The sequence below is a fragment of the Drosophila kikkawai genome, chromosome 2L (assembly GCF_030179895.1).
Source record: "Drosophila kikkawai strain 14028-0561.14 chromosome 2L, DkikHiC1v2, whole genome shotgun sequence".
Classification (NCBI taxonomy): domain Eukaryota; kingdom Metazoa; phylum Arthropoda; class Insecta; order Diptera; family Drosophilidae; genus Drosophila; species Drosophila kikkawai.
This window is the reverse complement of record NC_091728.1, coordinates 14,783,359-14,799,778: the sequence shown is the minus strand read 5'-3', so window position 1 is coordinate 14,799,778 and position 16,420 is coordinate 14,783,359. Positions and strand designations below refer to the sequence as shown.

Here is a 16,420-nt window from a genome sequence, read left to right as displayed (position 1 = left end):
TTAAATTAAAGATCAGATTTAGTTTAAAGAAATGCAATCACTACCTTAAAGCCATTCTAGTAACTCCTACAAGACTACAAAATGTGAACTTGATTGGATGCTTAAGCGCGCCTAAAGGTAGGCAATGCTTTTTAACACTATCACTAGTTTTATTTTTTAAATTCTTATTTAAATATTATTTTAGTATTTTCTATGACAAGCTACTAATTAAAGAAAAATAAATAAAATAAAATAAAAATAATAAGCTATAAGCAATAAAATATCAAGTAACAAGAATATAGAGCAAAGTAAAATTTCCGGTATTTCTTAAAATTAATTTAAAATTATTTATAGCCTTGTAAATAAAAATCTATACCCTTAAAAACAAACAAAATCTTTTTCCATTAACCTAAAGATCATATTAATTTCAATTCCTGTTTTTGTCACTACAAAATTGTGTTATTACACGACAAGACAACCGCAAAGAATTCCTATTTAGAGTTATTGACAAGCGTAGCCTTTTGCAGCAATTTGTTTATGGTTTTTCCAACAGGATTTTTAAAAAATATTTTCCACCGTTAAATAAATAAATCCCTGCTAAAGCAATTGACATAAAAACTGAACAAAAAAAAACATAGTGAAAAACCAATGTCAGACAGAGGGCCGTAAAACAGCGATTAAATTGCGGATTCAGCTGCAAAAGCGCGTGGCCTGCCCTGGGGTTTTCGCCTGTTTTCCTGTTTTTTCCCCCCCCCCCTTTATATGCATTGATTGAAAACCCACACACAAATCGATTATTATTAACGATTTTTTGCCAATACTTTTCCCGATTGTATTTGTTGGGCAATTCATTTCAATGGGACCCAAACATAAACATCAATTAAATTCGCCTGAAAAATAGCATGGCATGTGTTTTATGGCTCCAAGGGCTGTACAAGGTATGGGCCATATCTTTAAACCGTTTAATTAAATTATATCACACAAAACTGGCCACGCCCCCTGCGGCACAATGTGTGGCCTGCGTTGAATGGTTTCCCGGTTTTCCAGCTGCTTGCTGGGGTAACCCCGAGCTCTGTCACATATCGCATATCTATTGTTTAACTCTGCCAGCCAGGGGGTCAGAGGTTAATTGATGATTAATGCACACTACGCGCCACAAATTGAAACATCAACGGGTCCACCTACCCCTGCGGAGCATTCTGGGAAGAGAAAAGCAAGAAAGAAAAACACACAAAGGCATTTAATTAATGAGCAATTGATTAAATCATAAACAAAGCAGCGAGAAGCAATCTAAATTGAATTCTCCAACAATGTCACACATTGGATTTTCCCCCATCAGTCTCGTTTCTGTCTCTCTCTTATGCACTTTCCCGCCACAAGTGCAATGATTTCTGGACATTTGACTCAGTGCCATGTAATTGCCACAGCAATTTGTTCAAATGTCAAAGTGCTCGCCACTGGGAGTGATGCACTCAAATTTTTGTCACTCGCAGAATTCCGTTTCATGTTAGCTAAATAATAAATGTCCGAACAAAGCGTATATTGCGGTGGTTGCTTTACATTTTTTACTGACTTTTATGATAAGGTTTTTTTTTTACGGAAAGGTAGGGGCACAATAACAGGTCTCTTAAGTGGTTTTACGATTCTAAAAGAGTCTTTGTTCATGATTTGTATTTTTTATTGCTGGAAAATACAGAGGGACAGAGTAAAAAAGATTTTTGGACAAAGCTTGAAACGATTTCAGTTAAAAAATATTATTCAAGAATTTATAAATACTATTAACTATTTAAGCTATTTTCGCCCTAATTTTGAGTTATTCAGAAACCATTTTACAGTGTCTACACAGAATTTTCTACTATTTTGTTTCTGTTCTTCCGTAGACAATATAATATATAAAAAATATATATATTAATATAATAAATAAATATAATATATAAACATTTACGCTTTTCAAGGTGCCAAAAATCGCTCTTAAAAAATATGTGGCATTAATAACACGTTTCTCTTGAATACAAACACAAATATTTTTGATATTTGTACAACATTTTAGTGCCGCCTCAGCAACTCTGTAAAATACTCCACAAAAAGCCACTGTTTTTTCCAATTTGCATTCCAATTAACTTCACTTTACTGGCCCCTGTAACCATTTGGAAAAATCACAGAATTTGGATCAGACATAACACATTTTGGGTGTTAACAAATTGAGTTCCCCGGCGACCCCTGAGGGCACACTGGGTAGGTATCGTAATTATTCACGCCGAAAAAATCGAGAGGGATGTGAGGAAAATTCGGGAGACTGGCGTAACTCGGGGGAGCTGTGTCAGTGGCATACATTTAAATGCAGGGCCCGACACCACCTGACAGCCACTCTACGTGGAGTGCTTGTCGGATTTTTAAAAATAATAACAAAACGAATACTTTTGACACAGCAAAAAAGAAAGATCAGAGAGAGAGAGAGAGGAGACAAGAACGGTGACACCAAAAATCATGCATGCAAAATGTGAGAGCAACAAAGGGGGGAAAGGAAAAGGGAAGGGAGAGTAGGTAGTGACTGGCAGCGGAAAACGGAAAGCTCGGAAGGATGACAGGACACTTTTGCAAGTGTCAGTTAAATGAAAGGCACACCAGATCCTCCTCCTCCTCCTCGAACAATGGGTGATTCCTTGTTTGCGGTCGCCTTGCTGACTTCCCGCTGGCGGAAGAAGTTCCCCTAAAAACTTAAAAGATGTCAAGGTTGATGATGAGTCCTGGGTAGTACACAAACACACATACACACAGGACACTTTCACACACGAAAAACTTGGGCAGAAGTCAAAGTTCGGACGCCCGACGAAAGTTGAACAAATTCAATAGAAAACAGTAAAGCGAGACCAAAGTGACTGGAGACCGTTTTGTGGCCTGCTGATGATGGAGAAGGTGCACAGAAAAAAATTATGAATATAGTGAAGGTTTTTATAGATATTTTATAATTATAACAGATTTTATACATTTTAAAATAGTATTTCAGACTTTTAATTTAAAATTATATAGTTTATTCCTTATCTACAATGAAACAATTTTGAAATATTTTGTGTCTAAAAATTTTGGTTTCTTATATTTATTTATTAGTTTAAGTTAGCAGATTATTACTTAAAATTAAAAAAATATGTAATTAAATATTAATTTTAATATAAGTATTTTATTATTATAGAAATTTCTTCTTGAATTCTTTGAATACAATTTTAAAAATTGGTTAGTTAAATATATATTCTAAAACCCATATATATTTTTAACAAAAAACTCTTGAGTCCCTTAACATATCTTGAATTTCTTTTTATTATATAATAAATTTAAAAAAATATATATATATAAATTATATATAAACAAAATATTTTTGTATAACTTCACTGTCGCCTGTTTTTCCCCTAACTTCATCTCCCCTATCATCGTCACCCTTTTTCACGACCCTTTGACAGCGCAAATATGCAAAGTCAAGTGGCAATTTATCATGCGCTGCACTGCGCTCCCGCCCTCCGGCCGAAAGCCAAAGGTGGCGCAGCCCCACCACCGCGTGGGGCACTCTGGGGTTAAGTGGCAAACTAAATTGAATCGCCAGCGCCCGAACTATGCGTGGGCATGTAGTACTATCTCCGCCTACAACAAACGCACCTCCTCAGCCCTCAACCACTAAAGCGGCACACTGGCACTGTTGGTGATTTGTTGGCTGACTTTTTATTTATTTTTGCAGGATTTACGAAAAGTGTATTTAGGAAAAATCAACAAAGAAAATATGTACATTTAAACATGAAAAAATCAAACTAAAAAGGCAGTTCTTTGTAATAAATATTTATTTTTTAGGTTAAAAATCTTTTATGCAATTTTTTAAAGAGTTATATTGAATTTTTATAAGGGATTTCCTAAAGGTCTTGCTTGATAGTGATTTGCTTGTAGATTGTTTATTACTTTTTAGGATTTAAGGGTATATTTTATTCTGCAAAAAAGTACATTATAAGTTATTAAAAATTATTTGAAAAACTATTACATCACATCTCTCTAGAGAAAAATTCTATTATAACAAAATTGTTTACAAAATCCCAGGCCTGCTCCCAGAGTATCTCTACTAGTTGCCTGTTTATTTTCTCTTTTCGTTGCATTAAAATCGATGCGAGTCTGACCTTTCCCTCAATTAAAAGGCCGGCGGCGTACAGTGCCGGACGAAAGTAATGGGACACTTTTGTGCGCTGAGGGCGTTGCTGTCGACACTTTACCTCATTAGCAGCAGTAGTAGCATCCAAAGCCGCTTGTATAATTAATGGATGCCTCTGCTGCAGGCTTCATATTGATTTTAATTTGCTGAATTCACTGAGTAAATATGATAAATACGAAGCAGCACTTATCTCCCGGCCACCCGCAAAGTAATTAACCAGTCCGATTTGGCTTCAGCAGCAGTAGAAGCAGCGGCAAAGCCTGTCTGTCACCCTCTAAGCCAGTTGGTCAGCTTCACACAACCCCATCCGAGCGAGCGTTGTCCCCGGCAGAAATGCTTGACAACCGCAGAGCAATTCGACCCCTTCCGCAACACCACCACTCCGGAAATGCTACGCTCCCTGCCGTTGACAAGCCTCAAGAGATCCAAACCAAAGACACTCGTCCTCGTCAGTAAGTGACCACAGCAACAGCACCAGAAACAGGAGCCGGAGCTGGGATTGGGTTGACGCTGGGTAAGGGAAAGGCGGAGTAATATGCGTAATTAAACAAAACCGCAAGTGGGACACAGCAACAGAAATAAACGGGAGGAAAAAGGCCGTTGCTGCTGGCAAAAGGATAAAAGCAACTGCAGATGCAGCGCTTTTTGTTCTCTCCAAGAGAAGTCCTTTAGCTTTGGGAAATTTATTATGTGAGCTAACTTTACTTTACTTTAAATAAATTAATTTTAAGGAATTAAAGCAGGACTTAAGATATTTTGAGAATATTCTGTTTGAATTTATTTTGTATAAATATATGTTCCTTTTATTTTAAACAAAAATATATGTATCTTGGGAAATATTTTCCTAAATGTAAATATTATTAACCTCTTCTCCTTCCCTTAACCAACGCCCACACAATTTGTATATACCCTTCAGCAAGAGATGTCGCCGGGCTTAAATTAAATATTTGCGAGGACCAGCGCGGCGAAACAGAAGGAGAACAAGGACGAGGCCGGGGCCGGAGAGTGTGAAGTGGAGCCTGGGATGAAATCAAAGAAAGTGGAGGCAAAAGAGCCAAAAACGCAGTGCCACATAAATGTGGAGCATGCAGATTGAAGTGCCAGTTCAGAGACAGAGGCCCATGGAGAATCAAAGGCATCAGAGGTCTCGGAGGCCTCACAGACATCAGAGGCAAGTGGCAGTTGTCCAATGGAGAAATGCCATTCGAGAGCGGCTTAACACCCCTTAGACGGCTTTTAGGCAGTGGAAATTGATCGAAAAACTGAGAGCAAACATCGTTGACTGACGTGGGACTTTGGCAAAAGAAAAAATACCAGCTGCTGGCTCTTTGAGATACACCCTTGTATCTCTCAGATACTCAACCTACAGCCAGTATGGCTTTCATAATGGCCCGCAAAATGTGCAACAATATGCCATCGATTTTCTATTAGCCACGAGACACTTGAGCCAGAAAACTAAATACCGAAAGCAAATATTGATAAATACGTAACGACACATAAGGAGAGGAAGAAGACTGCCGCCGCCCAACTGCTTGCTGGAAGACCACAACAAGCACATTATGAATTCGAACTAAAAACTCGTAACTCGTAACTGTCCGACGCGACGGCGGGCCAAGAACATAATAAATGGTGACGGTAACGTTGTCGGTGTCCATGAGACCGAAAATAAAACGCAGAAACGTAACTGGGAAGAGCGCCGGTGCCCCAGCACCTAGCCCTAATAGGTGGCACCACGCTTACAGCACAATGTCACACTGAAATCTAAAAGAGGTCAATGCTAATAAAATATATGAAGTAAAGTGAGCATTTAGATTTAAATTGATTATTTTAAAAGCAAATCATTCGTAACATCTATAGTTTGAACGTAACATTCTCAGTAATGAATATATTTTAGAATTATTTTAGAAACCCATTTCCCCAATAAAATAAGTTCATAATAAATTTCGCTAAGTAGATAAATTCATAATAAATACTTAAATAAACAAGAAACCCCTAAGTAACTCTGAGATAGCTGCTAGAGATTTTGTTGATATATTTATGGGACATATCTGCTTACGTGAAAATCATGTGTTCAGTGGCTTACTTATCAAAAGCCACAGCTAGCTTAAATCTTATTCTAATTCTTATCAAGTATATTAAGCTTATCGTATGATCTTTGTTATCTTTAAAACCAAATCGCTTGAATTTAATACCTCCAAAGATAACAGATTAGTTACCTTTCAAGGTTACCTACATATATAAACATATAAAATTTAAATATAATTTTTTAATTAACAAAATAATAATAATTTATAGGTGGAGAAACATCTATGTTAATTGATTTACAATATATGTATATATTTTATATATAGAAATATGGATATTTGCACTGCATTTTTTTCGTGTCTTAAGAATCATGATTCTTTTTAGAGTTAATTAGAGTTTACATTATTGGCACACTTTTAATATATAAATATATATATAATGCGAAATATGATGCGAAATAATATCATATATTATATGATGCAAAATAGTCGTAATTACACCATTTCTCCCAGTGCAGCTCATCTGTTTTAAAAGTCACTCACCTGTTAGTGCTGCCAAATTCAGCATAAATCCAATTAGTAATCGCATTGCATTGGCCATTTCCGATTATAGAATTTCACTCTTTTAATTGCTATTATTACTACCTGTTATAGAAATGTATATTTTAGGCCAATTCCTGTGAGATGATGATAGCACACACTACTCGTTCAGTCGCCGGCGGCATGAATTATTTAATTTATCTAAATATCAAATTGTGCCGCGAAAATTGTTTTTTGGCTTAGTTTCTGCAATTTAAGCTACGGTTTGTTGTTGTTTTTGTTGTTTTCCGAGTCCGGATTCCGTTCTCCGGATTCGGATTCCGATCCGAAGAGCACGCGAAATTCACGACCGGAGCTTGGAAGACCGGAGAGAAGAGCGGGAGAGCGACACGAAGTTTTATATGTGAACAGCACGAATTTCACTTTATCACTGAATTTGATTTTTTTTCGCATCTTCGGCCCGAGCAACATTCTCAGCAACATTTTTCCAATGTTGCTTGTTCTGAACCGAATTTCCCCTTAAGCTTAAGTCGTGGTGAAAGTTCAAGGCGGAAAAACTTTTTCTTTTCCCCATTGCATTTTATGGCAGAAGAGATTAGGGAAACTTGGTGTCATACTAATGTATAACGGTTCATTTTTAAAACCATGCTTACGGTATACCAGAATTTTCCTCTTATTTGTGGAACACATTTTCCTAACTTGGCAAATTCAAACTTTTATACTTATTACAGTCGGAGTTGAGTTTCAAAATAGAAAAGCCAAGGTATGTAACTTAAAAGAATTATAAGTTAACAGTATTATAACTTTAATAATAAAAGCTTTTATGGGCTTAGTTTTGTCGAGACTCGATAATATGTAAGTATATAAGAAAATATATAATTTATTAATTTAAAAAAGACTATTTGAGAAATCGTGTAAAATAAATTAGTTATTTCGGTTTATAGATTATAATTTTCTTTTTTTAAGTAAAATTCACCAAACATAAGTGAATAAAACAAGTGAACATTTTATCTTAAATTAAAAAACAATAAAATAAACACTATATTCTTTATTAATAATATTTAAAAAAAAATTAAATTAAATATTACAAATTTTACACAAAATCTTTCTAATAAAGCAATATTTCCATATTCATAATATTAGTTTTGAAGGTTTTTTTATTTAAACTTATTTTACATGCTTTTTACATGCACAAATGTAATAAGTGTGACCAGCTCATATTTGTGGTTTTTGTGAAAACATGGCATGAAGTGTATATCGTTTTCAGGGCCCAACGTTATTATTACTCTCTAAGCCCACGGTCACACTGTTTCATTGTTTTTGTCAAAATGCCGGGAAAAAGGTAAATAAATGCATTTTCATTACAATAACTAATTTAAAAATTCCCAGAGCCAGGCGAAAGTTAACCAAAAAGAAGCAGCGACAGCGGCGCCGTCAAAAAGCAGCCAAGGAACGAGATAAACAAGAGGAAGAAGCCGAGAACCTGAGACTCGCCGATCCGGAGTACCAGAAATGCCTGATACGCCAGGAGAAACTGGAGGAATTCCAGCGTCAAGCAGAGGAGAGAGAGCAACAGGAGGCGGAGAGAGCCTGGCTGCACCGCGAGGCCATCGCCCAGCAGCAATTCCGCATCGATGAGGCCAGGCGACGGCAGAAACAAGAGGAAGTGGAGCGCCTGCAGCAGGAGCAGGCCAGAGAGCGGTTGAAACGCGAGGAATCCTTGAGGAAGCAGCGCGAGGAGCACCTGCAAAGGACGGCCAAGGCTGCAGCCGAATTTGAGGCCATGATGCAGAGCATGGAAGAGTATCTCAACGATCCTAGCATAGAGCAGCCCCCTCAGCATCTCCTCCGCGTGATGGAAACCCATCCCGATGAGCGGCCCTGCGAGTTTTACAGTCGCACCAATTGCTGCCGCTATGGCCATAGCTGCACCTTCAATCACCGCCGTCCCATGCTGTCCCGTATCCTACTCATCCGTCACTTCTTTAGTCACTCGCTGCTGCAAGGGCAACGCACCAAGCGCAATGAGTACTCCGGGGCAGACGAAGAGCTGGAGTTGACGGAGCAGGATATGCGGCATGACTACGATGAGTTCTTTGCCGATGCCGTCGAGGAGCTGCAGAAGTTTGGAACCATTGTGAACTTTCGAACAGTGCGAAATACTTTGGAACACCTGAGGGGTCATGTCTTTGTGGAATACACTGATGAACGGTTTGTGATGATCGATTTTAGTGTTTATTTTTAGCAGAAATATTTGTCTGGAAATTTATTTATATATTTAGCTATTAGAAACATTTGTCTGGGAATTTATTTATAATTTTAGCTATAAGAAATATTTGTTTGTATAAGAAATACTTAATTTCAATTGTTTTTATGCAAATTTTGTAACTTTGTCACGACACATTCCCAACATTTGCATGTAGAAAAGGGTTAGCTTGTATGCAAATATCTTATTTTTTCATATTTTTAACTTAACGAGGGCTTGACAGCTTAAATATCTGCGAGTTTTGGTAATTTCCTAATTATTTACCATTGTTTTATGTTTGATTAAGCTTTTAATTATCAAAACTTCTTCAGTTTTTCTTAATATTTCATTCTAATTTAACACATTTCCCCTTCTAGATCCGCTCTTCGCGCCTTTACCAATCTCCAGGGTCGCTACTATGCCTGCAAGCGCCTCAATGTGGAGTTCTCCAACCTGAAGACCTGGCGTGGCGCAGTTTGCGGTACGTGAACTGTATGCCCAGAAGAGCTGTATCCTTTGACAACCAAAAATATGAAATCATAAATCTAAAAAACATACACATATAAATCCATTTTCTTTATACCAATTTGTTGCTTTTTAAAGGTTTGTCCTTAACACGTATATGTCCCAAAGGTAACCAGTGCGGCTATTTGCATTTATTTCGGAACAAGGACAACCTGTTTAATACGGAACTGGAGTACACAACAGGTCCGAAAAGTAAAAGGAACTCGAGTCAGACTCCTAAAGCCAAAACGCCCAGGTAAAGGCATTTTTTAAAATTATTTTTCAATACAATTTATAAATTTTGTACTCTTTGTTTAAAGTTGGGATGATCCTTTAGAGCATGGCAGAAACTGGCGATGGTCTGAAAGTCCTGAACCGCAGCAGGATAACTCCAAGGAGTACAAGACTCGCAGAGGTTTAGATGATACTTCGAAGCACCAAACCAGGTCCAGAAGTGATAGAGACTCCAAACGATCTAACTCCAAGAGAGATCGTAGCTCCTCGGATTCACACAGAAGAGAGCATCACAGATCTAATGGTCATAAACATTCCAGGAGCCACTCCCAGTCCCTGGATCATCGTTAATAAAAGCCAAAGTCATTAATTTAATTTTTTTTGTTTTGTTTTTAATGGGATCTTTTTCAAAGTTTTATTCAATCTCTTTTTTGTGGGGAAGAACAGGTGAGTGTCTCAAAAATAAAATACTCAAGAGATTCCGAATGTTTGTCGCAATTTAAGACTGCGATCGCTCCATAAATATTCAAGTTAAGGAAGGCTCTGCGAAGCAACCCAATTGTTTACCACGGAAATGGGGATTCTACGCGTAAAATTGGCAGTTTCGAAACGAGACATATAGATAGATAGATAGATAGATAGTGGGTGCTGGAATGATGACAGTATTATAGGTGGTAAGATCGGGAATTGTAAATTCTAAAGTCTATTTGTCTTGCTTTCTTCCGTTTTCGTACGTCGTACATCATACAAACAAAAATGATACAAAAACTCGTGTGTTTAAGGAATATTATAATAAGTAGCTTTAAAATTAGGCAAACAGCGCGAACCGCTTATAGACGGATGCCGGGATTCGTGGCAGCCACATAGCGCAGCAGCTCCTCATTATCCTCGCAGATCACGGGCTTCTCGTGGTAACAGGCCACGTCGTGCCAGGCGATGCCATCGTTGTACACATTGTTCAGCACGGACAGGCACTGCTCCTTGGTCTGGTTGATGTCATACTCGGCGTTATCGGGCTGCGGGCGCTTCTTGTGTCCGGTCTGAGACCAGGGGTTGTAGCCCCAGCCCTGTGGAATGCGGTTGGTGGCCTGGATCTTCTCGCGAGTTGCAGACCAGAACCAACCATAGACATGCTTGGGCTCCAGATCCGGGCGATTCTCGCAGCCGGCAAAGTCACAGATACGGCCAGCGGTCCAGATGTAGGGCACATCGTTCTGCTGGATCACACGGAAGATCAGATTGTTCTTCTCTTGGGTCTCCAGGGCAACCAGGTCCATGCAGTATTCGCGGCACAGGTTGCGGCCATCAAGCCAGTCGACCTTCTTGTTGGCCAGAGCGGGCACGTGGGTGGTTAGGAACATGTTTTTGCCGCGGTAGGAGAACTCCTTGGGGCCTGGAAGAGGGGGAGAGGATAGGTTAAGAAGTTAGAAGGGTTTGTTAGGGGTTAAGGAGAATATATAGGTTGCTATTGATGTATAAAATGTATAACAGATTCTCTAAAATATCTAAAAATTCAAGAAGTTAGTTGGCATCCCTGGGATATATATTTTCACATTAAAAAATCTTTAAAAATAATGCCAAGTTTGTACTGAAAGTTCTGTAAAGCCTCTCTAATTTCCTAAAGTCCCTTTGCATCCTTGAGATATTTTTGTAAATATTTATTTTAATTTTTTTTTCCTTTAAAAAATCTCTCAAAATAGTGTCAAGTTTGTGGATATATATTTCTCCCCGTGTGGGTGTGGTCTTTGCCAACCGGTTTCCCCCAGCCAACTGCAGTCTCATCTTCAGTTTGGTGTCCGCAGTGCAATGTCTCGGAGCCTGCCCCATCACCGAAACCGAAAGCAAGTAGCGCCAAAAAATAAAAATAAGAGACTTTGCCCCGGGCCTTACACAACTTCCCCAAGATGCCAGCGGCGGCGGCGGGTTACACAATCTGTGCGATTTATGCAGCATGCTTCTTTGCTTTCCTTTCGCGGTGTCAAAAGGTTTTCTGTTTTTTTTTTTTTTTTTTATCTTTGGAACAACAATGGGAGTCCCCCGCTGCTGCTGCAGCATCCTCGAACTTGTTTCAGTTGAGTGAAGCCAAAGCCCAAGCTGAAGTCATGGCAGCTTCCATTTGATTAGCTTGAAAAGAGGCAGCAGCAGCAGCAGAAAAAAAGAGGTAACAAAAATAAAGCCTGTTGCCACAGCTGCTGCTGCTGCTGGCACGCGTCATTAGCCGCACTTTAAGCCAACTTTTGCAACCAATCGCCACTCCCCTCGGGCGTCAAATCAGCTTAACTTCCAACATAATGGCCTTATTTGCCATTGTTTGCACATTATTATTTATTTTGCTGGCCGGCTGTCTGTCTCTGGCCATTTCCTCACATTTCTGGCCCTTTTGTGGCGCGGGTCAAGGCAAATTTGCTAAAAAGCCATCTTTAAAAATATATTTTTCCTAACCGAAACTTGCATAATATTCATGGAATCCAAGCTGCATTCCCCGTTTTGAGATTGGCATCTCTCTACCCCCTCTCTGAGACTTAGAAATGAAATCTTAATTATCGAGAGAAAAAATCGGGTAATTAAGTCGGAATAGTTAATCAGGTGATTTAACTATTGGAGAGACCTAAAAAGCTGCGCTTGTATAACTGGAAATTTTTCCAAAGAGATGAAAGATCTAAATCGCATTCAACGGGCACCTCGAAAAACTGGCTAGGCGACTCGGTGACGCCCCAAAAATTAAGTTGCATGTTTAACGGCAAGTTTCTATATATATATATTTATATATATTTGTATTTATTACATATTATAGTGTGAGTTAGGTAGGGTTTTTGCCTAATTAGCAATAACTGCAAAGTGTTCATTAGTGTACCGGATATGCAGCAGCGATGATGCTATTGTTCAGACGCTTCAGACTGATGCAATGTTTGCAATCTCTGGCGATGACTTGCTGACTAGATTGAGGAAAACCCACTTTAGGTGAAACACTTACGGATAAACCACTTTAAATATATAATTAAGAGTTAAGATCGAACAGTACACTGAAGGAATAAGGGTACTTTTAAAGAATTTATAAGATACTTAATTAAATATTTAAACTTGTAAAGAAAATATTTCTCTATTAGGAAACTTTTATGAATTTATTTTAGAATAAATTGAATTTTAATTGATCTAACCATAAGAAAATGCTTTTTTACTATACTAAAATTACTTTAAAAAAGTAAATATTATCTCTAAATAAATATGTTCGAATAATAATTACTCAGTTAGTGATAAATATAATTTTTTAAAGTTTTCTTTTCCATTTGGCAACTGGAATTTTTGTTTACGAAAAAGGCGAGCAAAGAAAGTAATCACAAACTATATAAAATTCCAGCTCACGTCAGCGACCTTCGACTGACACCCCCTCTGCCTGCTCAGCTTTATAGTTGTGGTTACACCCACACGTCGCATTGCCAAACACAATTTCAAGTGCAAACTTGGCAACCAAAAGCCGCTTAATATTCTCGCGGCATTCGTCACTTTTACTTTTCGAACCGAGTTGTGGATGGGTTAAGGCATGTGATGGGTTAATACTTACGGCTAGCGCACTTGGCGGGCACGGGCAGTGAGAGGAAGCGACCCGGCTTGGTCGCTGTGGTGGTTGTGGTTCTGGCCGCATTGGCGCAGGCAGCCACCACGCAGAAAGTCGCTAACGCCAAAGTGACTTTCATCTGGAAGGAAAAAAGACAGGGAAAAACCTGGTAAGAAAACAGGTAAAAACAGTAACAGAAGGCAATTTGGCAAGCAACAGCTTACAGATATGCAAATTGTTAACACGTTGTCATTAACATAAATTTGTACACGATTATCGGGGCGATAAAGATGCCGACGCTTTGTGCCGCGCCCTTTTGCGTATACGCAATTTTTTTGTATAAATTTCCAACTCGCTTTGGCGATCCAAAGATGTAAGCTGGCGCTGGCGCTGGCTGTCGTGCAAGATCGAGATCGCTTTTTATGTCAAGGATGCGCAACCGGTTGCCCCCGGCGGCCACTGACACAGTGCCACAGTGACTACCAGAAACTACCGCCAAACAACGTTCGACGACACTTGAAACTTTATTATTTTCATTTTTTATTTTTTATTGTGGCGCAGCAGCGGCAACGTGATCAGCATCAGCATCAAGCATCGATCGGCAGCGACGTCAGCACATCGTGCAGCAAACATGTTGATTACACAAGCATAAAGCGCCAAGCTGACCTTAACTGGTTTTATTGACTTTTTATCGCCTGCTGCTGCGTGTGTCTCTTCGGCTAGAACCTTCCACTTAGCCAGCCAGTCAGCATTTTAATCAGGCCCCGTTTCTTCCTCCTTATGCTAATGCAATGCAGAGCTCAATGTCCCCCGTTGGATCCAGTTGGCTTTACGATTGAAAATTGTTGCATATTAATTGGATTCGATGCGACGGCGATTGCGTGTCTGCGATGCTTATCGACAGTATTTATTTGATCGCCTGCTGTCCGCCGATTTGGCAACTATAAATCATTAATGACGCCGCTTATCAGCGCCTAATTTGGTAACAATACATAATGAAATGTGGATTTCGGCGGCGGCGGCCCGCTTATTATTGATTTCATTTTCGACAGCGACATTTCCAAAAATAAAAATAAAACTTGAAGAGTTCAAGCGCGCTTGGGAAATATGCATTTCAATATATCTTCGCTTTGTTGTTGTTGCCAGTTTTTCGTGGTGTTATTTCTGTTGCTTTTTGTTTGTTCATTTGTTGCGTTTTGTAATTTGTGTCCATCGGGGGCTTTGTCCATTTCTTGTTTCATGCATGTTAATCAATCAGCGGAGCTGAGCGACGCGTCGAGCTGATGATGCATTTAATTATACTTGTAGATACTGCTCATAGATGCCCTTTTGGTGTTGGCTTTTTGGCCAAATTACAGGCCCCGGAGTGGGCTTTATGCATTATCGCCTGTTTTGCTTTTCGTGCGGTGGTTATGGGTGATGGAAAATTTCATGTGCACGGCTCTTGCGCAAATCACGTTTCAGATGGGGGAAGCTGTTGTGGGTTTTTTGGATTTTTTTCTTCTTCTAAATTGAATTTAGTTTTTTTATGATATAGATTTCGTTTGGAAATTATCAGAAGAAAACTTTAAAGCCTTTTTATGTTTGGTAATAAAAGAAAGAATTTGATGTTTCTCAAACGAAGAAGAAATTTGAAGAATATTAAATGAAAGGCAACGACGTTTTTTCTTAGAAGGTTCCCGAACGAAAAACTTAGGCAAAGAACTTTTTTTGTAGAATATTTAACGAAAGACTCAAGCAACGAATTGTTTTCTAATCGAGTTCTCAAGACGAATGACTTAGGCAACGGACTGTTTTTCAAGTAGGTTCTCGAACGAAAGACTTAGGCAACGAACTCTTTTCAACGCCAGCTCCTGGAGCAAAAGACTTAGGCAACAAACTGTTTTCTAAGCAAGTTCTCAAACGAAAGACTTAGGCAACGAACTCGTTTACTTAAGACCCAGCGCGACAGCTTTTAATTAAGTTATCTTTGCTTCTAGTTTCCAAGGGGATTTTTTTTTTATACAACATAACGATTCCATACGATTTCAGATTTAGCTGTTTATAAATCCATATCCTTGAACAGCTCACAGCACACTGAATTGTTGTACAATTTTCTTGCGGTTTTTTAATTGTCACATTATGGGTTTTGCACAGTCCTTCGATTGTCCACACACGTATATAGTATATGTATATCCTTGGCCGCGGCTCGGCTCGGCTTACCTTTGCTTTGCTATTTTTGGAATAACACTGCACACAGAGCACACGGTTTCTATATTCTGTAGTCGCCGAATTGTCCAAGCAGACAACCAGACGAGACCAGACGCAAACGAAAACAAAAGTCAATTGGCAGCAGCAAACTGTTTTATAGTCGCGCCACCGCCGCCCGTCCACCAACAACTTGCGCCGTGCAGCTTTGAAAAGCTGAGACGCCGGCAGAGGACGTCGACAGCGACTGCAGCGAAGCTTTAACAGCAGCAGCCGCCGCAGCAGCAGCAACAGCAACAACTTGGCTCTGAGATGAGTTGCTCAGAACATCTTTAGACAACGACAACTTTTGTCTATAAATATTTATGTGCGCCTCAATCTTCTTTTTTTTTTTTTTTGTTCTCTTATTTATTTACTTTTTATTTAAAGCAACTTCTCGAGCTGGGGGTTTGAAACTGTAGTTTGATAATTTTTATAGCCCCCGATCCATTAAGTAGTTGTTGCTGCCGCGTCGAGTGCCTGGCACTAGAAACTCGAGCTCGGTAGATTTTGTGATATTTCGAAATGTATTTATGCAAACAACAACGCTGGCATCCATCTCCGGCATGCTTCATATATCAATTTTTGGTTAAGTGTTTGTCTTCTCCGAGTCTCTTTCTTGTATAGGCCTTGATCTTGAAAAGCCTTTCGAAATGCCACTAAAACGCTGATGATTTGACTTCTTTTTTTTCGGCTTCCGCGCTGCTGCCCCACGCACGCGTTCAAAAAAAAAGCCCAAAAGCGGTTCGATGGGTTTCGTCTTCTCTTCTGGCATTTACACAAACTCGGTTGCTTTATTTTATTTTTATTTTTTATCTTTAATTGCCATGTGAATGAACTGGCGGCGATTGGGGGAAAGGACCCATAGCTCATCTCACCCCCGCCTTCGCGGACCTTCTCGTGTTCGTCGGTGCCAGCCGGATCTT

At 39.2% G+C, this 16,420-nt stretch overlaps 3 protein-coding genes across 4 annotated transcripts in view; 1 reads left to right on the top strand and 2 right to left on the bottom strand.

Moving 5' to 3' along the window:
* fipi (factor of interpulse interval) overlaps positions 1 to 7,136 on the bottom strand; it is a 73,726-nt gene extending 66,590 nt beyond the window's left edge. Inside the window, exon 1 of the mRNA XM_017170560.3 lies at positions 6,733 to 7,136. Within this exon, the coding sequence (XP_017026049.1) occupies positions 6,733 to 6,790 (58 nt within the window). The 5' untranslated portion in view covers positions 6,791 to 7,136. The remainder of the gene's footprint in view (positions 1 to 6,732) is intronic.
* An 873-nt stretch (positions 7,137 to 8,009) lies between these two features.
* On the top strand, positions 8,010 to 10,063 carry LOC108077274 (U2 small nuclear ribonucleoprotein auxiliary factor 35 kDa subunit-related protein 2). 2 transcript variants are annotated; one of them, XR_011445923.1, is made up of 5 exons: positions 8,010 to 8,071; positions 8,119 to 8,940; positions 9,352 to 9,483; positions 9,608 to 9,734; positions 9,799 to 9,812. XR_011445923.1 is itself a non-coding variant. In XM_017170544.2 (5 exons), exons 1-5 carry the CDS (start codon positions 8,058 to 8,060, stop codon positions 10,061 to 10,063), a joined length of 1,362 nt encoding a protein of 453 aa, XP_017026033.1. In that variant the 5' UTR covers positions 8,010 to 8,057. The 2 variants fall into 2 exon arrangements, 1 of the variants encoding a protein (XP_017026033.1); XM_017170544.2 differs by having other exon boundaries at positions 9,352 to 9,455; positions 9,578 to 9,734; positions 9,799 to 10,063.
* Positions 10,064 to 10,078: 15 nt separating this feature from the next.
* Positions 10,079 to 15,582, bottom strand: slf (C-type lectin domain-containing protein slf). The gene is made up of 3 exons (XM_017170548.3): positions 15,471 to 15,582; positions 13,275 to 13,407; positions 10,079 to 11,105 (listed from the first exon to the last, which is right to left on the bottom strand). Exons 2-3 carry the CDS (start codon positions 13,405 to 13,407, stop codon positions 10,543 to 10,545), a joined length of 696 nt encoding a protein of 231 aa, XP_017026037.1. The 5' UTR covers positions 15,471 to 15,582; the 3' UTR covers positions 10,079 to 10,542.
* Between the last annotated feature and the right edge of the window lie 838 nt (positions 15,583 to 16,420).

What these genes read in the sequence shown, in the direction of transcription:
- slf (XM_017170548.3), bottom strand. Translation starts at nt 13,407, where the DNA reads ATGAAAGTCACTTTGGCGTTAGCGACTTTCTGCGTGGTGGCTGCCTGC. An exon ending in GCCCGCCAAGTGCGCTAGCC is followed by an intron (nt 11,106 to 13,274) that starts GTAAGTATTAAC and finishes CCCCTCTTCCAG; the next exon opens with GCCCCAAGGAGTTCTCCTAC.
- LOC108077274 (XM_017170544.2), top strand. An exon ending in GTGGAATACACTGATGAACG is followed by an intron (nt 8,941 to 9,351) that starts GTTTGTGATGAT and finishes TTCCCCTTCTAG; the next exon opens with ATCCGCTCTTCGCGCCTTTA. An exon ending in CTGGCGTGGCGCAGTTTGCG is followed by an intron (nt 9,456 to 9,577) that starts GTACGTGAACTG and finishes TGCTTTTTAAAG; the next exon opens with GTTTGTCCTTAACACGTATA.